At 50.8% G+C, this 27997-nt stretch overlaps 2 protein-coding genes across 3 annotated transcripts; one reads left to right on the plus strand and one right to left on the minus strand.

The window, feature by feature from the left end:
- Positions 1-15: 15 nt before the first annotated feature.
- Positions 16-24317, minus strand: EXOC3 (exocyst complex component 3). 2 transcript variants are annotated; one of them, XM_019013340.4, is made up of 14 exons: positions 24228-24301; positions 22284-22422; positions 21013-21212; positions 19609-19828; positions 13278-13959; positions 10397-10514; positions 9374-9499; positions 7942-8042; positions 5321-5431; positions 5084-5234; positions 2899-3021; positions 2035-2196; positions 1461-1588; positions 16-579 (listed from the first exon to the last, which is right to left on the minus strand). In XM_019013340.4, the coding sequence occupies exons 3-14, from the start codon at positions 21154-21156 to the stop codon at positions 408-410; spliced, it is 2238 nt and encodes a 745-aa protein (XP_018868885.1). In that variant the 5' UTR covers positions 21157-21212; positions 22284-22422; positions 24228-24301; the 3' UTR covers positions 16-407. The 2 variants fall into 2 exon arrangements, with proteins under 2 accessions (XP_018868885.1, XP_004059148.1); XM_004059100.5 differs by lacking the exon at positions 22284-22422 and having other exon boundaries at positions 24228-24317.
- On the plus strand, positions 24006-27964 carry LOC101138206 (uncharacterized). Its single transcript, XM_063700485.1, has 2 exons — positions 24006-24113; positions 24210-27964. Exons 1-2 carry the CDS (start codon positions 24006-24008, stop codon positions 24924-24926), a joined length of 825 nt encoding a protein of 274 aa, XP_063556555.1. The 3' UTR covers positions 24927-27964.
- Positions 27965-27997: the final 33 nt, after the last annotated feature.

Raw genomic sequence — 27997 nt, forward strand, 5'->3', positions numbered from 1 at the left:
TGCATGGCGTTTTCATTTCTCTGAGGAAGCCAAGAAACTTTAATTAGGTGACAGGGTTCCGAGCACTTAAGCAGATGGGGTGCGGTGAAGGCCCAGGGAGGAGGAGGGCATGGAGGTGCACGTCCTCTGTGCCCCACACACTTTCAACCACTGCAACAAACAAGCACCCGAGAGAGGCTGTGCGGCACAGCCCTGCACCCACAGGCCTTTGACAGCACAATGAGGGGCCTCCGCACGTGGCCTCGGGACGCTCACTTGACGCACACCCGGTGCATCACACTGGCACCTAAGGACAGGCCGTGCAGCTGAAAGGAGCACGTGTGGCCAAGGAGAGCAATCGGCTGTCCCGCGTTTCTAAAGGCAGGGACCGAGGCTGTGGAGGGGCGAGCAGGGCAGGCCGGCGGAGGCTACTTGAGCAGCTTGGCCACGTTCAGGCTGGGCACCACAATGTCCTTGAAGAGGGGCACGTAGCTGGGGCTGGCCTGTGCTGGGCCCTGCTCCAGGGTCTCCATGATGGTCTGCTTCATGTCACGGCTGGCGTCCCCACGCACAGCCAGCAGCGCACCGATGTGGTCGTCCCTGGGGATGGGGAGATGTCAGCCCATGCCCGCTTAGCACCCCTGTGATGCACCACGCTGCCAGGGACTCACGGCTTCACCACCCCAGCTGACAGAACGCAGGGGGTGAGGACCGCTGCAGACAAATGGCACCTTTCCCTTTTCAGCGGGAGACAAGCCTGCATTTTCATCTTACTCTGTCTTTTCTCAATCCAATTGCAGAAAGATTTTTCAACACTGCTTTTATAAATCTTTGTTCCCGCCCAACCAGAGGGGAGACCATGGAGAGCTCAAGACCACGTTTTTCCACGTTTAACCAGTGAGATGATGGGACGGAGGTGACGCGGCTGCAGCCATGGAGGTGGCCCCTTGGGGAAGTGGCAGGTGCCCTGAGACGGGCTGCAAAGGCTGGCCTGGGGCCTGGAGCCAGCATGGTGGAGGGGGGACGTGCGTGGGTCCCCTTCCCTGGACCTGGTACTGGGGACTGCCTGTAATCACGTCCTTGGAAGGTGTCTGGTCCAAGCTGCACTTGGGCCCTCCCAAGTCCACCATGAGCACAGAGGAAACTTCCTAAACTCACCCCACTCAGGCCACTCCACAGCCCAAATCTTCCCCACCACACACAGCAAAGCTGTCACAGCCCTGCCCCCACCCCACCCCCACCCCACTGTCCCCACCCGGGGTGTGCCCCTCCAGCTCCACCCACCCACACTGCAGCCCGGGCCAGGTGGAAGGCAGCACGGAAGCCGCTCTGCTCCCCGTGCCTGGGCCCCGCTGTGCCGCAGCTGAACCCTTGCCGTGCTGCAGGGCTGAACTTGCGAACCAGGAGCCCCACCGGCCCCAGACAGGAGGAGGGACCTGCCGCTCCACTCCAGGATTCTAAGGCAGACGTGCATCCCTTACCTGATGTCTGGATACTTGCTGACCAGAGTGGAGACCTCCAGGTAGAGCAGAGAAGGGTCTGTCAGCTTGATCACTTCGGCCACAGCCACGATGGTGTCGCAGTATCCGTCCACGTCTTCCCCGAAACCCTGGAAGGCAGCAGGAATGTGAGGAGCCGCCCTCGGCTGTCCCGCGGCGCTGGGAGCAGCTGGATTCTGGCTGAGCCCCTTCCTGACTGGGAACCTCCCTCTTCACCTGAGTCCTCAGGATCTACTCTGAAAGCTCAGTGACAGGGCCGGGGGTCTGGGGTGAGGGCGAGACCGCGGGAGGCAGCCAGCACCTCGCAGCACAGGACAGACTGGGAAGCGTCCGTCAGGGAGCCGTGGGCGGCCTCGGGAAGGCGGCGGGGCCGGCGCGTCTGCCTCTGTGGTCATTCGTGTCCAACCACAAGGTCAGGCAGGACCTGGACCCGGGCTCCCCCCGCCTGACAAACACACGACACACTCCCATCTACTGGCCCGAGTCCCGGGGTGGAGGCTGAACAGGGCCGTGGAGCGCCAGGCCTTCTCCACCCCGGGGCCTGCGCGGCACTCACGGACGCCAGCTTCCGGAACAGGAAGCGCAGCTGCTCTGCCTCCCGAACCATCTTCTCGGCACCCTCCTTGCGCTCCTCCGGGCTCCGGAAGGAAATGCGCTTCTGCATGACCGCCCGCAGGTACTCCACCACCACGCGCCGGTGCGCCTCGGCCGTCATCCTCTGGGGAGACACGCGCGGTCAGCTGCAGGCTCCACGGCTCTGGCGGCCAGGAGCACTCCCATTTAAACCCAGGCTGGGGCTCCCAGTGGCTGCCCGGAGGCTCTGAGCCCACTCCTCCTCGCTCCGCCACGGCTCCGGCATCTCACCGCAAAGGAGGAGCGGGGGCTCAGTGGGGGAACAGTGACGGTGACCTGGACCCCCGCACCAGGCCAGCTCCGGCCCCCAGCAGGACAGATGCGGGTGAGGCAGGGCCGCGCATGAGCACTCGGTCCACAGACAGGCCCGGTGTCAGTGGCTGCTGCTGTCCTTTGATAACGACTGCAGCATCTGGAAAACGCGGCAGGCACTTTGGAGGAAAGAGGAACCTGGGTCCTGCAGGAAGGAGGGTCTGAAGCGGAAAGAAATCCCTGGGGCCTCAGGGAGTGAGTGGAAGGGCAAGGAGCTAAGACGGGGCACGCGGGCCTCTCCGGGAACCATGGCTCCCTCCACCTCGAGGGCCATGCCACAGGGCCCCGGCCACTCTCACCAGAGCCCCCGTCCCAGGGAGGTGGCGTCCGGAGAGCCTATTGCCTCCCTTGGGCTGATAGGGACAACAAGTGAACATTCACTCACGGAGGGACTCGCTGGATGCTGAATTCTGAGCAGGGTGAGAGGTGAGCCCTAGCGTCAAGGTGATGAGGGAACTAGGTCCCACCTTCTTACCTTCTTATACGGCTTTTTAATTTTGGCAAAATCGTTGAAATAGTCTTCCACGGTGACACAGATAATGTCTACAGCGTTTGACCCTAATAGCCACTTCTTCGTCATCAATTCATTCAGATGTTGCTGAAAAGCAGAAACAGATCATAGAAATCATCACCTCAATGTCCCATGAGAGCCGAGTGCGTGTGGGAGGGAGGCACTTCCTCACCTCAACGTCCCACGAGAGCCGAGTGCGTGTGGGAGGGAGGCACTTCCTCACCTCAACGCCCCACGAGAGCTGCGTGCAGTGTGGGAGGGAGGCACTTCCTCACCTCAACGCCCCACGAGAGCTGCGTGCAGTGTGGGAGGGAGGCACTTCCGTGCATCTTTGCTACGTCACACTGCTTTTCTAATTACAACAGCAATGCGCACTCAGGTAAAAATTCGATTATATAATCCGCAAATGTGTACTTTAAGTATAGGAGATTTATACTACAATTTCTGTGATGAGCTTCCCAAAATGACATGTTAAAGATGGAAATATCTGTGCATGTATACCTTTTACCTTTAATGGCTACGTATATTTATCGTATTTATTTGCCCAATTCTCTATTGATGGACATTTAAATTTTTTTCACATTTTGCAATAATGCAACAGTGAATCTGTATAATTCTACTGATGAAATTCCTTAAAGTTGAATTTTTCAGTCAAAAAGTATACACATTAAAACCAATAAAAGTATAAAAATTAAAACTCCAATAAAAGTATACAAATTAAAACTCCAATAGAAGTGTACAAATTAAAACTCCAGTAAAAGTTACAAATTAAAACTACAATGGCTGTATTTCCAAGCTGCCCTCCAAAACCCAACCCAGTTCAGGCCCACACAGAATACAAACAGCCCCTTTTTCCCACGCCCTCAACAAGCCTGAACAGCATCCACGTCTCTGGCTCCTGCCATCCTGCTGAGCAGCAGGTCCTGTTGAGCATTCATTGCTTCGAGGATAAGATTGGGCGTCTAGTTTCACGATGAGGACACTGGTGTTGCTTTTAATGTGAGGTGGCCGTTCATGTCTTTTGCCCATTTTTCTATATATTCTTTTTAAATTTTGAAATAATTTCAAATGTAAATATTTTCTTCTTGCTTTCTAAGTCATATTTGCGAAAGTTACAAGTGTCTGCCTCTTTGGGGACACTTCCACACACATTTCTGTTCTCTTGCACAACCAGACACTGATGAATCAGCAACCAATCCCACCCCTCATCCCAGGAACCCCTTTCCAGCAGGACCACCAGATGGCCATGGTCTTATTATTTTGTTGTTGTTTTTGTTTTGAAATGGGAGTTTGCTCTTGTTGCCCAGGCTGGAGTGCAATGGCGCGATCTCTGCTCACTGCAACCTCCACCTCCCGGGTTCAAGCAATTCTCCTGCCTCAGCCTCTCAAGCAGCTGGGATTACAGGTATGCACCACCACACCCAAGTAATTTTGTATTTTGAGTAGAGATGGGGTTTCTCCATGTTGGTCGGGCTGGTCTCGAACTCCCAACCTCAGGTGATCCGCCTACCTCGGCCTCCCAAAGTGCTGGGATTAAAGGCATAAGCCACCACACCCGGCCTACAAGGTCTTATTTTTTAAATATATCCTGATTTCTGCCAATACCTCTAAATAATGTTAAGCCATCTTTATGTTTCTGAAACAACCCCTACATTTCATGGTAGGTTATGCCTTTGATACAATATTAAATTCATTTTATTAATGATTTTTGTGTGTGTACCTACATTCAAAAGCGAAACTGATCTATGTGAGGATGTGTGTGTGTTTGCACTCTCAATTTGACTTTTTGACAGGTCCCTACATATCTGTTTCTATTTTGTAATCCACTAAATTGTCTGATGTCTTTAATACTTACTGGGTGAATCTACTGAATTGTGCGTAAGAAGGACCCTGCATCATACGAAGCAGCGTCACCGAAAACAGAGGCGCTTTAAGCGATGTTACCTGCATGTAAGAAGGACCCTGCATCATACGAAGCAGCGTCACCAAAAACGGAGGCGCTTTAAGCGATCTGACTGGAATGCAAGTGCACAGCCCGGCTCCCCAGACGGCATCCGCACGGTACAGTTCACAGCCTGTGTCCCAGAGGGCAGTGAGGAAGCACCGTGCTTCGGCCCGGAAAACGGCCGGAGGAAAGAGCTAGGCCCACCTCCAGGTCCAGGAAGACCTCCTCCAGCAAACCGCTGCAGCCCTCCTTCGCGATGGCATCTAAAATCCCGTCCATGCTGGGCTGGCTCAGAGACACGCCCTCTTCCACTTCATTCTTTAAATACTTTCTTTTTAAACTGACTATGGATTCCCTGCAAGGAAAGGGTTCAGGTTCAACACAGCGGCTGGGCAGGCCGGCCTCCACCACTCCCCCGCCACAGCGCCCGGCCGCACTCACTTGAAGGTCTGGCAGTTGTTGATGATGGCGATCATGTACTGAACGTAGCAGTGAGGGTGCTGCCGATTCCTCAGGTGCTCTTCTTTATACAGCTGCGCTTCATCTTTATATCTGAGGACAGACAGGCTTCGGTCAGACAGCATTAAGGGCAACGTGGAGCTGTTTCAAATGCCACGCTGACGTCACGCCTGGCCTGAAATTTCACATCACTAACATCTGACTGGATGAGCCTCTAAAAATAAAACAATCTTTAGACGATCCAGACTAATGGAAGGACAGAGAGGTTGATTACTTTAAATGGATCAAAAAATAACTTCACCTCAGGCTTTAAAATATGGCTCATTAGGAGGCTGAGGCAGGGAGACCACTGGAGCCCAGGAGTTAAAGGCTGCTGGCTGCGTTGCAGTGAGCTACCCGTCGGGGTAACCTAATCAGACCTTGTCTCTCTCTTTTTTTTTTTTTTTTTTTGAGATAGCGTCTTGCTCTGTCACCCAGGCTGGAGTGCAGTGGTGAGACCTTGGCTCACTGCAACCTCCACCTCCTGGGTTCAAGTGATTCTCCTGCCTCAGCCTCCCGAGCAGGTGGGACTACAGGTGTGCCCCACCACGCCCAGCTAATTTTTGTATTTTTAGTAGAGACAGGGTTTCACCATATTGGCCAGGCTGGTCTCGAACTCCTGACCTCGTGATCCACCCACCTCAGCCTCCCAAAGTGCTGGGATTACAGGCGTGAGCCACCGTGCCTGGCCGACCTTGTTTCTTAAAAACAATTTAAAAATATAAAAATTTTGAGGAGTTGGTAAAAAATAATAACTGAAAAAAGGAAAAAAAATATGGTTCAGCATTCTGATTGTAAAAATGTACTACATAGTTGATTGTGAGGAACTGGGAAAGCATTATCTTATTTTATTTATTTTATTTACTATACACTTCACCTAGAAACTCATAGTGTTAGGAACATCATCAAATGTCAGGTAAAATGTCCCTTTCAGAAACTGTCCCTGAAATCATCCAATTAAAAACAGACACTTGAAATGTCAAGAAAACAAACGGAGGTAGTGACACACTCTATTTTTAAACTTACTGTGGGGATGCTCAAGCACCTATGGGAGTGGAAGAATCATACAACAAATACCGTTTCTATTTTTAAGAGATGTTAAGAAAGGAGCACACTGAAAGCTGGCAATTAAAGGGAAAGAAGTTAGCATTTCTGTCGAAAGTGTGGTTCAGGTCATCAAAAAGCTGAGGGTGATCAAGGAATGGTCTCTTTACAGAATAATCTAACCTCATAAATGACAATGACCTCCAAAGAAACAAACTCAGGCCAAGATCCCCATGGACAGATGGCCAATAGGGACTTGGCCATGCCTCTGTGGATAGAAGGCCAATGGGGACTTGGCTAAGACTTGGCCAGTGGGGACTTGGCTAAGACCTCTATGGATAGAGGGCCAATGGGAACTTGGCTAAGACTTGGCCAGTGGGGACTCGGCTAAGACCTCTATGGAAGAGGGCCAGTGGGGACTCAGCTGTGACCCCTGTGGATGGGCGGCCAGTGGGGACTTGGGCATGACCCCTATCGATGGATGGCAAATGGGAACTCTGAGTGGGCGGCGTGGCTGTAGTACCTAAGCCACCAGGACAGGACCTATGGACGCCATGTCTCCTGATGTGCCACATCGTGGAAGGCACACTCGCCAATAAGTGGGATCCAAGCCTGCAGAGCCAGCATCTGGCTCAGGAGCTGACGGTAGACTGAGGAGGAGGCTGAGGGACATCTCTCTACAGAGATCTACAAGCCAGCAGCTGAAGGAGGGAAGGGGCTGTTCTGCTTACCAGAGGCCTAGGAACCCTAAGCCCTCATGCGATGCAGTCCAATCTGATTCACAACTATCAAAAGACACACTTGAGATACAACCCAAATGCAGACTTGGCATCGGATGACCCCACGGAGTCACCGTGCATGTGTCTCTGACTTGATGGCACTGCAGTGGCTTCAGAGAGGGTCGCAAATACCATGCCACAGCACCCGGGGTTTGCCTGAAGGTACTTCAGCAGAGAGAGCGGAATGGGCAGGGGAGAACAGATTAGGAAAGGGGGCTTTGGAGGGGATGGCTTCTGGACTGCACGACGGGTGAACACAGTTTTTTAAACTCTTTTCCACATCTGTATAGGTTTGAAAATTATCAACAACTCATGGGGAGGGTGGCGTGTCAGGTCATGGCTGCCTGGAACCCTTCTGAGGAGGGCCGGCTCGGCTGAGGACGCCCTCCCCACTACGAAGTAGGCACTGCGGCAGGAGTCGCCACCCCCACCCCCAGGAAGTTCAGAACAGGCAACGGGAGGAGCCTGACTCCAACAGAGTTGGTGTCATCCGGCACATCGCTAAGGACGTCACAACATGTCGGCTCTGGGAGCCCAAGGGGGCGTGTGGTCCACTCAAGGGGAAAATGATCCAGAAGCTCCGCTCCCTCCCTTTGCTTTTGAAGAACACAGGAGTGACACGTGGGGAATCTACAGGCTTAATTTCTTTTTAGTAACAGGCATAGTAGGATCAAAAAATTTTTGCTTCTAATTTTTAAAAACATTCAATTTGTACATTAGCACACTGGCAGAAAGACATACCTGCTTAGGAAAGAATTCATCTGCTGAAGACATAAAACTAGTACCTTTGTTTTCAAATCTTCACTTATCTGAGCAGCAACTTGAAGATTCTGTTCAAACATCTAAAAATCAGAGAACTTATGAATTCTGGTATAATCTTACAGGAGTATACTAAGAGTGCAGGTTTGCTGTTATATGAAACCTCCATCTGCTAACTGGCATTTAGGATAGTCCAAATTCAGAGAAAAAAAAAATGAAACCACGTGAAAAATAACAAAGTTAGTTTAAAAAAAAAAAAAAACAACTTTCTCACCTGGGAAAGTACCAAGTGACTCATTTCTTAATTCCTGGCAAACTGGTTTCTCCCACGGGGGCCATGTCTGTCCTCACACTACGTGACTAGAGTTTTAATGTGTGGAGTGAGGCCCCACCCGGGATGGCGCCCCTCAGGCACCTGACTCACCCTCCCTGGCCCCATGACTGTCATGATGCAGAGTTCCTAAGAATCTGGACCTGGGGTATGCCAGGCCCTGCCAGGAGCTGACCCAGGCAGAGGAAGGGCAAGGGGACAGAGCTCTCCTCACAGTTTCTCATCTGTTTCCAAACAAAGGAAAGGGTTTGGACTAGCCTGTCAATAACTAACGGTATCATTCAGAGAGAAATGTCACCCGCCAGCCCTCACTCCTGCCTAACTAGAGTCCTGAGTGAGGGTTCTAACACAACGGGGCTCCATCCCTCAGCAATGCCACTCAAATTAAAACACATGATGTGCCAAAAGAAAAAAAGAGCAGGAAAAATGGGACACAGGGCGGCCGGACACTGGAAAGTGAGTCCGTGGTCAGAACACACCGGGTCTAACACCTAGTGAGGCTCGGGCGTTGGAAAGTGAATCCGTGGTAAAAATGCAGGTCGGTCTAATACCTAGAACCTTAACCAATGAACAGGAAAGCAACTTTAAAAGCTAATGGACGCCTTGACCCAGGAGGTACAGAGATTGCAGTAAGCCAAGATTGTGCTACCGCACTCCAGCCTGGGCAACAGAGTGAGACTCCGTCTCAAAAAAAATAATGGACGCTCCCAAAATCCACCTGTTTAAACTCAATCATGTGCCATTTTTTAGGACAAATCCTGGATATCGACCAAACAAACTCACATTTGAAAGTCGCACATAAATAACATACAATTAGGCTGTAGTCCAAACCCATAAAGACCAGGTCAGAAAAGTAAAGTGACCTTGGGCAAAACTATCTGGTAAGTAACATCCCAGGTTTCTGCAGCTCCAGAGAGTAAGAGACAGAGAGAGGAGAGGACTTAGATGCACCAGGCAGGGCTCTCAATATTTTTACTACACTCTGTGGATGAAGATCCCGGGTATCTGTGTCACTCTGTAAAACCTACAGGTCCCACTATCCACCTAGGAAATGGAACTGTGCCAGTCCCCTGCAGGTGGTACCTGGAAGACAATGGCAGGGAGTGTGGTCTGGTAGTACCCGTCCTGGTCGGCTTCTGGCTCTGTCTCTTTGACCCAGTCTTTCTTGTCTGTCTCCAGCGCTTTCCGCAGCCAGGCGATGATGTTTGACTAAAGAAAGTTCAGCATCATGGAGAAGAGAAGAGAGAAGAGCAGGTGCCTGAGGGTCACGCCAATTACCTGGTCAGTTGCATGCATAAGCTCCACAAACCAGACACAGGGTACCAGCGTCCTCTTTCTCAAATGAGGACTCCAGAGCAGGGACCCAGGAGCCACCCCCATGGGAGGCAGCGACCACAGCAGCCCGCAGGGGTTTAACTGGAACCCTTGGTACAGATAAAGAGGGAGAAGAAACTAGATGCCCTTTTGGCTGCACCTCATGCTGGAGGACAAGGCCGCTGAATCCCAGGTGCACAGAGAATGAGGCCGACCAGGTCCAGTCAGGTCCGGTCAGGCCTGTTCCCATGCCCAGACTCAGCAACCACAGCAGCTCATGTCCCAAGAGAAGACAGCGCTCCTTCCCCAGCTCCTGAGGACACCTCGGCTTCTGGTCATAATGCTGCCTTGCTAGGTGGACGCACCCTTGTCTAAGAAGCAGACCCTGCTGACCTTCTCTTCTCACTCTGAGACCACCTGGTGGTCACCAGGCTGCAAATGGACTCGCCCTTTGGTCCTTGACGGACCCCCCCAACCCTGGGACTCAGAGCCAAGAGCCTGGCAGGTGCTGCCACACACGGTTCAGACGTCCTGGACCGTGGCCAGCCTGCCGAGTACGGCACAGGCTCACGTCTCCAGCAGAGGACAAGCTTCAGATCCAGGCCCAGAGAAGGGGCCATTCTCCTCTTCTAGCAAAGGGACCTGTCAGGGCCTGGAAGCAGAGCCCGGGCAACTGAGCAATGCACCCTAGGAAGTCAACGCTAAGGCATTTCCCACCCTGCCTCCTGCCAAGCCCTAGTTACTCATATAACCAGCACGGTGGTCTGTGGCACGCAGGCCAGCCCTACTCACAGTGAGCGTGGACATGTACGTGTCAAGCAGCTCAGAGACCACGTGTGGAGAAAGCAATGGCTCTAGGGTGCCGACATCCACTTCCGGGGCCAGCTCCACGTTCCTCATCATCTCAGCACTATGGGGGAACCAGGAATGTGAGTGACAAACCACGACAGACACAGAAGAGCACGCCCAAGTGTGCCGAGACTGTTTCACTTGACACACGAATGTCCACCACCCTGGAGACTTCCTGGTCACAGCCGGCCCACAGCTCAGGGGAAAGTGCAGGGCAGGGGCCGAGGGCTTTGGGGTCTCTGTGGCATCACCCACTGGCTCCGAGACCACTTGAGTCCCTCCAACCCCAGCTTCACCCTGCTGCCCCAGCTTCATGAGGTGCTGGGGCTCAAATGTGGAAGAGCCTTTCCTGTGGGGAAGACGTGTGTTCTATTCACTGCACCTGCAGAGCCGAGGCAGGGCCTGGCAAACAGGAGGCGCTGAATAAACAAACGTACTCAGTCAAAACGACAAGCACAGCCGGCCCCCACAGCCACGGGCGCCACGTCCACTGACTCAACCAACCACAAACTGAAAGTATTCGGGAAAAACAACAATAAAAAATAATAAAAATTTCAAAAAATGTAGAACAACTATTTCCACAGCATTCACACTGTATTTAGTGTTATAAGTAATCTAGAGATGATTTAGAGCATGAAGGAGAATGTACGCAGGTTACGTGCAAACACTATACCCTTTTATAAAGGGGACTTGGGCTACGGAGGATTTTGATAGCCAAGGGGGGTCCTGGAATCCCTCCCCATTGAGTATGGAGGGGCAGCTGTGCTGTCCTTTGGAAACAAGCCACTGCAGTCCACATCAATATGCTCTGCAGACGGTGATGACTGGAATGTACAATACAGGACATTACTGATAAAAACGCATCCGCAAGAACAGGCAAAACTACGTTCAGTCTACTGTCCAGAAGACAGGAAATACATGCCACATTTCAGGAAAAGTTTTCATTAGAAAGTTATTATCAGCCGGGCATGGTGGCTCACGCCTGTAATCCCAGCACTTTGGGAAGCCGAGACGGGCGGATCATGAGGTCAGGAGATTGAGACCATCCTGGCTAACACAGTGAAACCCCATCTCTACTAAAAATACAAAAAATTAGCGGGGCATGGTGGCATGCGCCTGTAGTCCCAGGTACTCGGGAGGCTGAGGCAGGAGAATGGCGTGAAGCTGGGTTACACCTACTATGTACCCACAAAAATTAAAATTAAAAAGTTTTTTTAAGTCTAAGGTTTGACCACTCAGAAAATTCAACTCACACGCCTCATGCTATGTTCCCTAAATACGTTCTCAGAGTAACACTGAATAAAATGATTAAGAGCCAGTCCACTATAAGAAATCCAAGAGCTTCCTAAGTGAAAAAGTACTTCCTAAAATTCTGCACATTTTAAAAGACTTTTATTTAATCTGGATTATTTTTGCCCAAGAACCTCAATTCCGTGTGAGAATGTTTCTAGTGGAGCACTTCAACCTCCCCTGAGAAAGGCCGGGGTGATGGAACTCACGAGACTCCCCAAGGACAGAAAAACACTCACAACATGGAAAGACAAAATCAAGACACAAACTGTGCAAGGTGCACACATGCACAGCCCAGCCTAGTGGCCATGGCCCGGGAGGGCCCAGGGATGGGACTGGAATCCAGCTTCCCACTCACTGGCCGTGTGACCTGGGCACATCGTCCCCTGCCTCCTGCCTCATGGGCTGCTGACACACACCAGGCACGGAAGGGGAGACCTGCACAGTCAAGGCTACAGAATGGGCGGCCATGAGGATGAGCGGCAGCCAGGGGGAGGTGAGTCCAGGGCTGTGCACAGAGAGCCACAGTTGCACAGAGAGCCACGGTTGCACAGAGAGCCACCATTGCACAGAGCGCCACGGTGACCATTCTCTCTCTGCAGGGGGCGCTTCCTTTCTCTTCTGTCCTTCTGTATTGAAATGCAAATTCTCTATAAGCAGATACCAGTAAACAAAGCACATAAAAAAATATGCCTTACTGCTAAAAAAAAAAAAAAAAAAAAAAAGTTTATTCAATTTCTCCACTGCAGTGACAAGATGGGCGAAAAAAATAAAAAAAAAAGAAGAAGAAATTCCAATACATTACTTAATATTATTTTCTAACCATGAAACCATGGAAAATTGAAATGAATTTTCATTTCGGCTACCTAATCTTAAAGAATTTCAGAATACCCCCACCACTGCACCATTTTTCAACACTACTTCAAATTAATCCATGCACAGCAGAGCGGTTCATGGTCCCTTAAGTGAAGTGACAAAGCCTCGTACTAGGATACAAAAAGGATGATGGAGTTTCCTCGAACTATCTACACTTGTAACTGTTTATTTTTGAAAGACTCACTGCTATAGGATATTGGTGAAGAGAAATCAAACCCGGGATGCTGGAAGCCAGGGAGGTGATGTGGTGGTCTCCTCCCCAGTGGGGTGGCCATGTGCCAGTCCCAGCCCCGCCTGGGACCATGTGTCCTCACCTGTAAAATGGGGTAACAACACACCTGCCTCAGGGTGTCACTGCAAGGAAGCAAGTCAGCACACGGTGAGCACAGGAAACAGGCCCAGCCCGGAGCTGCACCCTGTCAAGCTCAACAGGGGCTGGAGGCCAAGAGCAGAGATCCCTCCCAAGCACAAACACCAGAGGCTGGGCACCAGCAGGCAGACCAGAAAGAAGACACCCCTGGGCTGGAAACCAAGGCTGTGGGCTCGGAGCACCTGCCCAGAGCAACACCCTGAGGTCGGCTCTCCAGCAAGCGGCTGCCGGCCCCTCTCACACACGGCTTCTACCTAAGAGACAACACAGGCGCCAGGTTAGCTTTACCTTGTGTAGGTGTTTAAGACCCACGTCAAGAGGCTCACGATCTCATTGGCTTCCAGGTCTTCCGATGCGAGGTCCTGCATCCGCGTGCTCAGGGCTTGGTGGTACATGTTCAGGAGGTTCTTAAAGATCTCATAGTGGGGAGGAAAGCACTGAACCATCAGGTTTTTTGCGACAATGAGGTCATCCAGGACGTACTTCCTTATAATTTCCAGGTGGCGGACAAGCCACATCTTGTCAGACTCTCTGGTATCTGCCTGTGTGCCCTCAATTCTGGTGGTCACAGTCCTCTCCAAGATGGTGAACATTTTCTCCTTCCAATTCTTGGGCCTCCCAGGAGGAACAAAGCCAGTTTGCTTTTTCCGGTCAAGTATGCGCCTGTCAATTTTCTCTTCCCTTTCAATGATCCTGACAACTGAGACCAGCAAGGTGGGGTCACGGCGGACAGTGACCAGTGACCTCTGCAGCACCATCCACAGCTGCTTAGCCAGCTCATCAGAGAGCCCCTGCGTGCTGCCAAAGTAGCCATGGATGAGGGTCATGTCACGCGTGTTCCCACTGTCCATGCGGTACTGCTCGTACATCAGCCCGTCCCGGGAGCACTCCAGGTCCATCAGCTTCCGGTGGGCTTGCAGGAGTGCCCCTTGTTCAATTAGGTCCTGGGTCTCCCTCACAATCTCAGGCACTAGGGAGAAGGCACAAGACACAACATAAACAACCACCACCACATAAAAGGCTGCCTGCATGCGGTGTTCTGGGAACACGGCAGAGCAGGAAGCCACATCTCCCTAGCTAACAACAACTGCAATGGCAGGATGTGTCTGAGGTAACTATCTTTGGAACTCTGGAGTCTATTGAAGGCATAAATGGTAAACTGTGGTTAACTGTGGTCATTTGCAGCTCTCAGCTGGGCAGTGGCTACCGAGGCCCCACCTCCCGCCCCGCAGGCAGCTGTGCATGTGCTGATGTGTTCCTAGAGCTGCCTGCACACAGCCTGCAGCCTGGCTGGGCAAAAAGAACCCTGTCCTCCACACCAGAGATCTGTACTCAGACCACTGACTGCTGCTTCTGACCACAGAGGTGCGAAGAGGTAAGTGGCCACTGTTGCATCTTCCCCTGTTCACAGGTCCCTCCTCACCCCCACACAGCTCCAGGGAATTTAAAGGGCCAATGTCTTCACCACCCCCTTCATCTGTTCCCCTTCTTGAAAGCCAGATATTTATGAATAAAGACATTCAAAAGTAACTGCATTTATAGGAAAAATTCAGAAGTGGCCAATGCATGCCCAGGCAAAGGCATAGGCTCAGAAAAGACTTGACACGACCTTGAAGTTCACACCTCAGGCTGTGCCTTGGCACAGAGAGCCTACAACAACCAAAAACAAGAATCATCAACCTGGGAAGGGGATCTGATTTCCAGAGTTATCACATTATTCGATTCAAGTGTCCATTTTTCAACAACAAAAACATCACAAGGCACCAAAAGAAAGAAGAAAGTATGGCCCATTCAAAGGAAAACATAAGAAACTGTCCCTGTAAAAGATCTGATGGCAGATCTACTAGAAAAAGACTTTAAAACAACTATTTAAAGATGTGTAAGGAACTTAAAGATGTGAAGAAAGAAACGTATAAGCAAAATGGAAATACTAATAATGAGACAGAAAATCCAAAAGGAAACCAAACAGAAAATATGAAGCTGAAAAGTACAATAAATGAAATGAAAAATTCACTAAAGGGATTCAAAGGCAGATCTGCACAGGCGCAAGAAAGAATCAGTGAATGTGAAGACAGGACAATGGGAAATATCAAGTATCCGGAAGAGAAAGAAAAAAGATTGAAGAAAAGTGAACAGAGCCTCAGGGACCTTGTGGACATCATCAAGCAGGCCAACATATGCTTAGTGGGACTTTTAGAAGGAGAAGAGAGAAATGGGCAAGACATTATTTGAAGAAATAATAGGTGAAAACTCCCCACATTTGATGAAAGACATGAATATGAAGATCCAAGAAGCTCAATGACCTCCAAGCAAGAGGAACTCAGAGGTCCACACTAAGATACAACTTAATCAAACTTTTGAAAGAATTTTGAAAGCAGCAACTTGTCAGAAACAAGGGCTCCAAAATAAGATTATGAGCAGATCAGATTTCTCACCAGAAACTTTGGAGGCCAGAGGCAGTGGGATGACATATTCAAAGTGCTAAAAGAAAAATACTGTCAACCAAGAACCTTAAATCTAGCAAAATGGTCATTCAAAAGTGAGAGCGATATTAAGACATCCCCAGATAAACAAAAGCTGAAAACCTTGTTACCACAAGATCTGCCCTGCAAGAAATGCTTAAATAGAGTCCCACTGGTTGAGAAGAAAGAATGCTAGAGAGCAACTGGAAGCCACGTGAAGAAGCAAAGACCTCAAAAAAGGTAAATTCATGGACAATCGTAAAATCTAGTATTATTAACACTTCAGTTTTTAACTCATCACTCTGTTTTCTACGTGACTTAAGAGACTAATATTTTTTCTGGTTAAAAGGGACAAATAAAAAAGAAACTAATACATTAAAAAATAGTCTAAAAGCTACTAATACTGTAACTTTGGATTCTAACTCCACATTGTTTTCTACCTAATTTTTAAAAATGAATGCATTAAAAAACAATTATTAGTCTATGATTTTGGACACACGATGTATAAAGATGTAATTTTGTGAAATGAACAACCCAAAGGGAGTGGAGATGAAGCCATATAGGGACAGTTTTTGTGTGTAATTGAAGTTAAGTTGATATAAATTCAAACTGAAGTGAGATAATGTTAGATGTTAAGTGTAATCTTTATGGTACGCACAAAGAAAACAGCTATAGAATATACGCAAAAGAAACAAGGGAATTAAAATGTTTACTACCAAAATAATCAAAAGCACACACAAAAAATGCAGAAATAAGAGACAAAAATGTTATATGGCATATAGAAAACAAACAGCAAAATGACAGAAGTCCCTTCTTATCAGTAATCACTTAAATGTAAGCTCTTCCATCAAAAGAGGTAGGCAAAATTAATTAAAATCTTCAATCAAAAGAGGTGGGCAAAATTAAAATCTTCAATCAAAAGAGGTGGACAAAATAGATTTAAAAAATAAAACATGATTCAACTCTATGTGTTCACCAGAGACTGACCTTAGAGCCCAAGACACAAATAGGTTGAAAGTAAAAGGGTGGAAAAAGATATTCCATATAAATAATAACCAAAAGAGAACAAGAGTGGTTATACTAATAAATATGAAATATACTTTAAATTAAAAAAAAAAACTAGTCACAAAGAAGGCCATAATGTATTAATAGAAGGTTCAGCAAGAAGATGTAGCAATTATAAATATTTCTGCATTTACTAACAGACCGTCAAAATACATGAAGCAAAAATGGATAGAACTGAAGGGAGAAACATTCAGTTCTGTAATAGTCGGAGGCTTCAATATCTCTCTCTCAATAATGGACAGAACAAGCAGACAGAAGCTAAACAAGGAAAGAGAGCACTTGAACAATGCAACCAACCAACCAGACTGAACAGACACAGAAAGAACACCCAACAACAGAACACACACTATTCTCACGTGCACATGGGACAGTCTTCAGGAAAGACCATGGATTAGGCCTCAAATTAAGACTCAGGTTTTTAAAAGATAAATATCATACAAAGTATCTTCTCCAAACTCAACAGATGACATTAGAAATCAGTATCAGAAGGAAAACTGTAAAATTCACCAATTTGTGGAAATTAAACAACATACTCTTAAACAATTAATGGGGCAAAAAAGGAAACATAAGGGACTTTTGTTTTGTTTTGTTTTGTTTTGTTTTTGAGATGAAGTCTCGCTCTTGTCCCCCTGGCTGGAGTGCAGTGGTGCGATCTCGGCTCACTGTGACCTCTGCCTCCTGGGTTCAAGTGATTCTCCTGCCTCAGCCTCCTGAGTAGCTGGGATTACAGGCGCCTGCCACCACGCCCGGCTAATTTTTATATTTTTAGTAGAGACGGGGTTTCACCATGTTGGCTGGGCTGGTCTCAAACTCCTGACCTCATGATCTGCCCACCTCAGCCTCCCAAAGTGCTGGGATGACAGGCGTGAGCCACCGCACCCAGCCATAAGGGATATTTTTAAAAACTTAAGAGAAGAATGACAATGCAGACGAATCAGAAACCTCGCACACTCATGGTGGAAAATGCTGCAGCCACCGGAGGAAACAGTCTGGCAGCTGCTCAAAGATTTAAACATAAATTACCACATGGTCCAGCAATTACACTTGTGTGTACATACCAGAAAGAAATAAAAGTAAAACATCTGTACACCCATGTTCACTACAGCATTATTCACAATAGCTAAAACGTGGAAGCAATTCAAATGTCCACCAACAGACAAACGGATAAGCAAAATGTGGTCCATCCATACAATGGAATATTATTCAGCCTTAAAAGTGAAGGAAATTCTACAATACCACAGCATAGAAGACCCCTGAGGACATCATGCTGAGTGAAATAAGCATGTCACAGAAAGACAGATAATGTGTGATGCCACTTCTATGAGGTCTTCAGAGTCATCCAATTCACAGAGACAGAAGGCAGAATGGTGGTGACCAGGAGCTGGGGCAGAGGGTGCGAAGTCAGTGTTTAATGGGTACAGATTTTCATGTCTGCAAGATGAAAAGAGTTCTGAAGACGGATGTGGAAATGGCTGCACAACAATATGAATGTTCTTAATAGTCCCCAACTGTGCACTTAAAAATGGTTAAGACGGCAAACTGTACATGTGCATTTTAGCACAAGAAAAAACGGGGGAGGGGAGCTGTATACACAGCATTGCTGAGTTATAGGCAATGACACGAGTCTGAAGGGAAGCAAACCAATCTTCTCAATGAAAATTTATCTGTAACAAAAAACATGCATACCACGCAGGCTCATTTGTTCACCAAGGAAAGGAAATTATTTTCAACTGCTGTGGATAAACTAATTCCAGTAATGCACCTTTTTGGTCATTAGGCATTAGTTTAAAAGACCAGAAGGAAATGTAGCCAGCCAATACGAAATAAGAGGAAATTAACTAGAAAGCTGCCAGCTGAGCATCACCAAGGAGACTCCGTCGAGAGGACTTTATTCCCGTTCCAGGCGGCCCACAGTCACCAAGAAGAGCTGCTTTCTAGGTTGGCAGCACAGTGGTATTTGTGTTGGGCATGCACAAAGGGACACGGACTGCAGCCACACATGTGGCCCTACGGATCATGCCCTGGAAGAAGGGCACACACAAATCAACGGGACAAGGTGCTCGGCAATGCTGCAGCCGCAAGCACGAGAGGAGGGCAGAGAGGACAGGGTGGACGGGACACGGATTACCAAGGTGCGCTGTGGGCAGCTGGGGAGAACCGCGCCAATTCACACGTGGCCTCAGGAGCCCAGCAGCATCACAGACGACGCAGCACAGCCAGTGTGGAGGGTGAGCTGGGGCACGTGACGGCTGGGGATGTGGAAGTGTCATACAGACATCAGGGCAGAGACGTTTGGTAGAGGAACAGGAAGAACTTGCCAAGAGGCCAGACAGGAACAAAGAAAGGGAAGGAATCAGACCCTGCAAGGCTTCTGAATTGGGGACTTGAAGGATGCTGCTGACCTTGACACAGAGCGGGGACCAAGGGGAGGGACGAGGCTGTGGAAGCAGCTCCTGTCACAGCAAGCAGGAGGAGACTGTGAACACAAATGCTGGGAGCCACTACCCAGGGCCAGCTGGCACCGTTCAGGGACAGGTTACAGGGCCCTTGGCATCCTTCTAACTGAGGCACTCAGGGAGAAGACTGAAAGGGTCACTCCCCCACGGCGCTCAGCCCCGCCTCTGCCCTGGCCTGTGCACACACGCTTCTCCTCCCGCCTGGGAGCTGCTGCTCGCCTCAACCCTTCTGCTCTGGGATCTGCTTGCTCTGTCCCATGCACGGGGTGGCTTCTCCTGCAGCTCCTTTTAAGCATGGGCCACGGCGTCTTCATTCTTCTGCACTCACAGAGTCTAACAGCCACATCGCAAGCAAGGGAATGACACTCAGCCAGGGAATCCCTCCACACTGCATTTGCTGGGCAACCCGCTTCTGGGCCTCTGTCCTGACACTGAACTACAAGCCTTCTCCTAGCCTTTACATGCTCAGCTGATCACTTCCATCCACGTTCAAAAAAAGACGCTGAGCAGACAAGAATCACACTTACCGTCTCCAAGTCTACAGTGCGGGCTGCAAAGCACACTGCACACAGAGCACTCAATGAGTCATGCAAAGACAGTGTGAGCGTGGGCAAGGCCTCGGCGTCTGGCTGGTACCTGAGAAGATGTTCTTGAGGTTCTCCACGGCTGCGGCGAGCTGGCTGTGCTGCACCACGGCATCTTTGACGTCCTTGAGGCTCTCGATGGTGTTGATGCTCTGCCTCCAGTCCTTGCTGACGTCTGCCAGCGACTGCTGGATGTCTTTGACGTCATTCAGGGCGTTGTGGAGCTGGCTGAGGCCTGTGCGCACCCCGTCCAACTGTGACTGGATGGCGGCCTAAAGAGAGACGCCACATGGGTGAGCAGAGCCAATGATAGCCATGCGCTGCCTCCTGAAGAACAAATCTTCCCCAGGAGGGTCAAGTTCAGGAAAGAGCCACTGACTAGCAGGAAACAGTCAATACCCAGAAAAGAAAATAAAATCAACAAGGATTTAATTGATTCACAATGTAACTTTTTTTTCATTGCTGCCTGGGAACAGAACAATGATGCATTTTAAAGCCTTGATGAGAAAAGGTCAGGACACTCCTCATCTAGCCTCACACCTGGTGATCCTGGACACTACCACGGGTCTGCCCTGGGCCATGGCCTGCTATGGTACCTTCAGAAGGATGTCACCCATGCTCTCCCAGGCATCCTAGGTTCCTAAAAGGTCTTATCTAGGCAGAGAGAACGGTCAGGACTTCACTAGCTTGGGGCGGGGGAGTTCCTGCTGTTCAGCCAGGACCACACTTGGCCCCAGGACGGCTGACCCACAGGACAGAATCGGCACCTGAGCTTCAGATCCGCTCTCTGTCAAATGTGAGTTAAAACAATCGAACAAAATGCCCTATAGTGGTGCTCTGTAGAAGAGCTTTAAATAAGACTACTTCTCCTTCCTTCAGTATTGTTTAAAAACTTAATAGACACTTTCAGGGTGTTGTTTTTGTTTCTGTGTTTTTTTTTTTTCTTTTTGAGACAGAGTCTCACTCTGTTGCCCAGGCTGGAGTGCAATGGCACGATCTCGGCTCACCGCAACCTCTGCCTCCTGGGTTCAAGCGATTCTCTTGCCTCAGCCTCCCAAGTAGCTGGGATTACAGGCGTCAACCATCATGCCTGGCTAATTTTTGTATTTTCATCGAGATAGGGTTTCACCATGTTGACCAGGCTGGTCTTGAACTCCTGACCTCAGGTGATCCGCCTGCCTCGGCCTCCCAGAGGTGCTGGGATTACAGGCATGAGTCACCACACCCAGCCTCAGGGTGTTTAAAAGGTTGTTCCTTTGGTGTTTTCACCATTCCCACTGTCTTCTAAGCAAAGCTACTGAGTGGTAATACACTGCTGAAAGTAACTGCTCAAGAAAGTCCAGCTCTGCCTCCTTGCACATTACCATAAAGGCTAGTTTAGCAAAATCATCATGGTGATGTCAAGCAAGAACCTGAAGCCCAAGACAGATCCTGGGAGTGGGGCAGGTGGCCTCACCTTCAATCTGGCCTCCACGGAGGCCTTCTTCCGCGCTTCTCTCCTGCGATACTGCTCCACCTTGTCCAGCTGGTCCGGGCGCTGGAGCATCCCAGCAACCCTTTGCACTGCTGTCGCAACGGCCTCCCGGTCTGTCTCCTTCATGGTGAAAAAGCTGGTGGAATCCTCACACTGTTCATGCTAGGGGTGTTCTCTGTGCACTGCAGGAGTTGTTAGGGTGGCAGAAACGTTAGGTACAAAACCTCCCCCAAACTATCAGGTGATCACAGTGGAGCTACAAGGAAAGCCTCTGAGATCATTAATCCAGGAAACCTCAAAGAAAGCTGAACTAGGATGAGGAACTCCTTGATAAGATAAACAAACACAAACATGGAGAAGTTATACCTTTAAGGGGAGAGCAAGGGCGTTTCACAGGCATGAGAGACATGCACATTGGGAAGATTCTAGATGTGGGTCCCAGACCACCCACCATGTAGATGTCAGCCTCAAAGGCATATCTCTCCCCAAGACAGGGCTGGTTTCTCATTTCAGGAGCTTTCCCCCAGCACCTTGGCCAGGCCTGTGGGCAGCTGCACCAGGATCCTCAGTGAAGACAAATACAGCGTGGACAACTCCCCCGACCAGGTACCACAGCTGGAGGCCCAGCACAAGCCCCACAATTCCCACCCTATAAAAGTGACAATAGTCAGCCAGGCCCAGTGGCTCACGCCTGTAATCCCAGCACTTTGGGAGGCCAAGGTGGGTGGATCACGAGGTCAGGAGATTGAGACCATCCTGGCTAACATGGTGAAACCCTGTATCTACTAAAAATACACACAAAAAAATTAGCTGGGCATGTTGGTGGGTGCCTGTAGTCCCAGCTACTCCGGAGGCTGAGGCAGGAGACTGGCGTGAACCCCGGAGGCGGAGCTTGCAGTCAGCCGAGATCGCGCCACTGCACTCCAGCCTGGGCGACAGAGCGAGACTCTGTCTCAAAAAAAAAAAAAAAAAAAGAAAAAGTCATTATTGTCTTGGGTATCCAAAACCCCATTTCCCCCTTTTTTAACTGTCCTAGAAAACATTATGCTTCCCTCCTTTATGCAGGTCCCGTGCAGACCACAGATGCTCAGATGCCAGGCAAGCCTGCCTTCCATGCTCCCTCCACCATCGTCCTCCTCGGGGAGCTAACACAGCTGCTTGGTGAGCATCGGTCAATGTGGGAATCCGATACACCTGTTCCCCTTGACTTCAGCTGTCTGATTTTCATCTTCATGAATATTAAAAAGATTCACCTTCTCCTGGAATTTTTCATTCTCCATGCCCACATGCTTTCAGACACCTCTCTTCTCCTTTTTCATCTGGACCTACATTGCAACCTTTCCTTTCTCTTTATTTTCTGATTATGAAATTTGGCATACCAACGTAGAAAATCTGGACAGGACAAAAATACAAAGATGCCAGAGGCAACTCCCCTTAGATCCCATCATCTATGGGCAACTCCTCTTAAATCTTGCTACCCAGGGGCAACTTCCCTTAAATCCCGCCACCCAGGGACAACTCCCCTTAAATCCCGACACTCAGGGGCAACTCCCCTTAAATCTCACAATCCAGGGACAACTTCCCGTAAATCTCACCACTCAGGGGTAACCCCCGCTATATCCCACCACTCAGGGGCAACTCCCCTTAAATCCCGCCGCGCAAGGACAACTCCCCTTAAATCTCGACACTCGGGCAACTCCCTCCAACAGGGCTTGTTTCCTTCCAGTTTTTTCCCTTTGAGTTTCTTTTAAAGCTAAGATTCCACTGCTTATATGACCTTGTAGGTGCACACTTTTGTTTTCTTATTTTGTTTGGACATTATCATCAGCATTTCCATTGACATTAAAGCCTGTATGATTTTGATTATAGGGCTGGATAATAACCCAAAAAGTGGACCCCCAGCCGCTCTGCTGGGGCACACGGTGAGGTGGCTGCGCCCACCACCCAGCCGCTCTGCTGGGGCACGCGGTGAGGTGGCTGCGCCCATCACCTAGCCGCTCTGCTGGGGCACGCGGTGAGGTGGCTGCGCCCATCTTAAGGCTGGAGTGAAGTCTGTCGCGCTGTGGGTGGAAGCCAAGGCGATGTGAGTGGAGAGCTGTGAAGCAGAGCTCGCCTTGCAGTCAGAACAAAGCTACTCATGTGGAAAAAGGGAAAATCTGGAGTTAAAAAACACACCTCAGAGGCTTCCATCCCAGCCTGAAGACTAAAGATTTTGGGTCACAGAAGCCAAAGAGGAACTCAGAGACCATAAACAGAGACCCAGATCCAGCCCCTACCAGGGCCTTCCTGACTGCCTCCCCCTGGCGCTGGCTCCGCTGTGAGCCTCTCCACCGAGCGGGGGGACACCCTACTGAGGGGAACATCAGCACCCAGGGGGACACCTGCGCCAGGGAGACACCTCTGCCGGGCAGACACCTCCGCCAGGAGGGACCCCTCACCAGGGGGACTCCTGCGCCGAGGGGAACACCTGTGCTGGGAGGCACCTCACGGAGGGGACACTCTGCTGGAGGGACACCTGCACCTTGGAGGACACCTGCATCTTGAAAGCTTCCTAAAGGTCACGAAGGACGCTTGTGCCCAGAAGGACACCTGCTCCGAGGAGGGACACCTGGTCCGAGGGGGGACACCTGCGCCAGGAAGGACAACTGCGCCTGGGGGGGACACCGTCAAGGGGACACCTGCACCAGGAAGTACACTTGTGCCTGGGGGGGACACCTGTGCTTGAGGGGACACCTGCACCTTGGAGAACACCTGCGCCGAGGGCACACCTTCGCCAGGAAGGACACTTGTGCCTGTTGGGACATCTGCCCCAAGGAGGGACACCTGCTCCGAGGGGGTACACCTGTGCCAGGAAGGACACCAGCGCCTGGGGCGTAGGGGGGGAAGACACTGTTAAGAGGACACCTGCACCAGGAAGGACCTTGTGCCTGTGGGGACACAGGTGCCAAGGGGACACCTGCGCCTGGGGGGCACACATGTGCCGGGGAGGACACCTGCGCCGAGGGGACACCTGCGCCGAGGACACTCGCACGAGCGGGATACTCCACGGGGTCCGGAACGGCCTCCCCGCCCTCCAGGTCCCGGTCCGGCCTCCCCCTACGCGCCCCCGCGGAAGCCAGAGACAGGGAGAGCAAGGATAAAAGACGGCGACCACCGCCCAAGGACCCGCCGGCCTTCAGGACCTGCCACCGACTCACCCTCTACGGCTACGCCGCCGCCGCCTCCGCCGCCGCCGCCTCCGCCGCCGCCGCCTCCGCCGCCGCCGCCTCCGCCGCCGCCGCCTCCGCCGCCGCCGCCTCCGCCGCCGCCGCCTCCGCCTCCGGGGTCCCGGCCGGAAGTGGACAGCGCGCGGGCACTTCCGCTTCCGGCAACGGCGCCGGAAGCACGGGTCCGGGCCCTCCCGCGGGGCGGGTACTCGTCTCCCGGCCGAGCGACTTCAGCTCGGGGACCTGCCCCATGGCCGCTCCCCAGCAGGACAGGGTAACCGCCGGGGTGGGGGGGCTCCTTGTCCGTCCCAGCCCCCCCAACTCAGACCCTCTCGCTGCCCCTGGCACCACCGCGTGCGCCCTTCCCCAGGGCCGGCGCAGTCCTGGACGCCTCCGCCGAGCGTGACTGCGTGCATTTTCTCTCTTTTCCCTTCCCAACCTCCGGAGAGAAGACAGCCCCAGAGCCGCTGTCTCCCTCCTCTGCTGATGCCTGATGTCTTTATGTTGGCCTCGTCGGCCGCACTGCAGTGTGGCAGGGGCGTCCCTCGTTTCCCGCGGACTGAGGTGGGCGCCGGGCATTCAGTAAACGAAGAAACCAAAGCGGAGAAGGTTGGGAATCAAACGTCTGTCATACCTGCCACCAGCAGACAAGCGGCTTTGGGTACCTCCTGGACCCAAACACGAACTTAGCCCCTCCAGGAGTGCAGTCATTGGCACCCACGTGGGAACAATGCCAGTGGGATGGGTGGCCACCGGATGTTTCCGGGGCCCCTCAGGGGCCCAGCAGCCCAGGTCTTGGAGAATGAATGTGGGTCACTGGGCCGCACTGCAGAGGGCCGGTCCTGAGTCGCTGCCTGGAGGAGAGGCCCATGGCCAGCAGTTGGCTTCACCTGGAGGAAGAAGTACGTGCTAAACCACGAGCGTTCAGGGTTTGTCTGTTTGATAAAGGATGCTGGCTTTGACACACCAACTGACAAGAAAGTCTTTCATAGGTTGGAGCTGCTAAGTTGTGCCCCTGCCCCTCCTGAAAATTAGCCACACGAAAGGAAGGGTCTGGAAGGTGGCAGGGAAGCCAGCAGAGACCAGGGAAGTGGCAGCAGCATGGGGCAGGGGCACACAGGAAGGAGATGGAGCTTGCGGGAGCCCCCATTGCCACTCCGACAGGGAGCCCTGCCCTGTGCCCTGCTGATGTTGACACTGACACCGGCTCTATGATTTCAGTTTTTCCTTGTAATTTCTGAAAATCTAGCAACAAGTTGAGCAATGAAAAAAAGTAAAAAAGTTAAAATTGTGTTAGAAATTATGACTGTAAAGAAATTTTGAAACTAATGAAGAAAAAATTGCCAAAATTGCCAAAGCTTTTAGGACTCTTCAAAATATAGTAACATTGAGTATTGTGAACTAAAGACTCATACTATTATATCAATGTCTGGTAGTGAATTTGGATGGAGGACTGTCTAGTAACTTCTTAACAAAACATTGATTAAGTCTTTCTTGGCGGGGCGCCGTGGCTCACGCCTGTAATCCCAGCACTTTGGGAGGCCAAGGCAGGTAGATCATGAGGTCAGGAGATCAAGACCATCCTGGCTAACATGGTGAAACCCCGTCTCTACTAAAAAAAAAATACAAAAAAACTAGGCAGGCGTGGTGGTGGGCCCCTGGAGTCCCAGCTACTTGGGAGGCTGAGGCAGGAGAATGGCGTGAACCTGGGAGGCGGAGCTTGCAGTGAGCCAAGATCGCACCACTGTACTCCAGCCTGGGCAACAGAGCGAGGCTCCGTCTCAAAAAAAAAAAGGTATTTATTGGCTGGGCGCAGTGGCTCCTAACTGTAATCCCAGCACTTTGGGAGGCTGAGATGGGCAGATCCCTTGAGCCCAGGAGTTTGAGACCAGCCTGGGCAACATGGTCTTTTTGGTAGGAACCCCATCTCTACCAAAAAAAACCCACAAAAATTAGCCAGGCATGGTGGTGCATGCCTGTAATCTCAGCTCCCTGGGAGGCTGAGGCAGGAGAATGGCTTGAACTCGGGAGGTGGAGGTTGCAGTGAACTGAGATGGCACCACTACACTCCAGCCTGGGTGATAGAGGGAGAAGCTGTCTCAAAAAAAAAAAAAAAGTTTCTTGACTTCTGTTTTTGGCAGACCACATTCTGTGAACACCCAGGAGCACTGCTGAGTGCAAGCATCATGTCGATTGCACAAGTGGATTCACGAACAGGCAAGGACGTGACCAGGGACAAATGTGGGAAGGGGAGAGGACGCGAATCAGAAGCAGAGATGCTTGCCGTCCTACAGCAGGCAGGTGGGTGGGTAGGGTGCAAGTTCTGCGGCCCAGGGGTTGGGTTTTACACTGAAGCAGGACAGATGACGAAGCTAAGGCTCCCAGCAGGCGGGAGGTGGACGGCGACTCCCATGTGAAGCACAGATGTGCGAGGGATGCATCCTCAGTGAAAGGGTGGACTAGCGAAACAGCAACAGCCTGGAGACTGTTCCTAAACTCAGCCCTCGGCGGAAGCCAACCCAGGGTCATTGCTAGAGGGATCCTCCTCCACCTTGACAGGAGCAAACTCGAGGGGGAGGGAGGGGAGGGCACTGAAGCGCCCACAGTCCTGACCCTGCTCTGGGAGAATAGAGACCGTGCTTAGCTCCTGCTTAGACCTTGTTAAATGCCCACATTAAGGTTAGCCACTGCAAAAATAGAAACAGGAAGAGAGGAAATGCAGGCAACACCACAGAGACTGCAGGCAAGGAGAAGATGAGGAGGACCCTGTGTTCAAATGTATCAGTAATGAGGACACAAGTAAGTGGATTAGAAACAGTGAAACATTCATAGGCGAACATCTAAAGCATCAAACAACGATTAGAACTGGAGGCTTTTCACACGTGGGTCAGCCAGGCCCGAGAAGCTGGTGTGGGGATATGAATATCAAACAACATGGGTTTTTGGTCAAAAGCCACTGTCGAAGATAGTTATTTTCCTAAGATGCAAAATGCATAAGCCATAAAGAATAAAATAGAAAAGTTGCTATACTAAAATTTTAAACTCTTGTGGGATATAATTTTTAAATCCTTAAGTGAAAAGCCAAGCCACAGACTGAGGGAAAACATTGTCAACATCTGTAACTGACAAGAAAATTGCTATCCAGAATAAAAACTGAACTCCTGCAAATTGATCTAAAAGAGCAAACAAGTGCAGCAAGAAACGGGTAAAGGACAAGAGCCACTGGCTCCGGGGAATAAGCTGCTTCCCTCGGCCTTCAGGGAGACCTTGTCCCCACACCCTCCCCACGGGGCCCTGCTGAAGCCTCTGAGCCATGACTAGGGTGTCCGTTGACCTGACCAGACCATGAGCCATGACCCAGGCCCTGCTCTATTGTCAGCCAGACCTCACTGCGGCCATGCGGCCTCCCCCACTCGCTATTCAGCTCCAGCCATCCATACGTCCTGCATAAAACTGCCCCCAAAGACCTGGGCCACCCCCAACCCCAGCTCTGTGCACCTGCAAAGCACCGGTCCCCTCCATGCCCCGCAGAGTTTACGGGGTTCTCATGGTCACGTTCAGCTGCCTGCACACGCACACACCGCACATCACACATGTTCAGACGCCAGCTCTGGGACAGCACTGATGTCTGCATCGTTTTCTCCTGAATGCGTCCCCAGCACTGGCGCAGGGCCTGAGACTCAACAAGGACTAAAAAAATGCCGAATGAATAAAATGCACATAAAACAGCTGCCGTTTCATCCCTTCAGAAGCCCAAGACT

The sequence above is a fragment of the Gorilla gorilla genome, chromosome 19, assembly GCF_029281585.2.
Source record: "Gorilla gorilla gorilla isolate KB3781 chromosome 19, NHGRI_mGorGor1-v2.1_pri, whole genome shotgun sequence".
Lineage (NCBI taxonomy): Eukaryota > Metazoa > Chordata > Mammalia > Primates > Hominidae > Gorilla > Gorilla gorilla.

What these genes read in the sequence shown, in the direction of transcription:
- EXOC3 (XM_004059100.5), bottom strand. Translation starts at nt 21,156, where the DNA reads ATGAAGGAGACAGACCGGGAGGCCGTTGCGACAGCAGTGCAAAGGGTT. An exon ending in AGGTCTTCCTGGACCTGGAG is followed by an intron (nt 3,022 to 5,083) that starts GTGGGCCTAGCT and finishes TCTGCTTTTCAG; the next exon opens with CAACATCTGAATGAATTGAT. An exon ending in TGTTCCGGAAGCTGGCGTCC is followed by an intron (nt 1,589 to 2,034) that starts GTGAGTGCCGCG and finishes GCTGCCTTCCAG; the next exon opens with GGTTTCGGGGAAGACGTGGA.
- LOC101138206 (XM_063700485.1), top strand. Translation starts at nt 24,006, where the DNA reads ATGTGCCGGGGAGGACACCTGCGCCGAGGGGACACCTGCGCCGAGGAC. An exon ending in TCCCCGCCCTCCAGGTCCCG is followed by an intron (nt 24,114 to 24,209) that starts GTCCGGCCTCCC and finishes GCCGGCCTTCAG; the next exon opens with GACCTGCCACCGACTCACCC.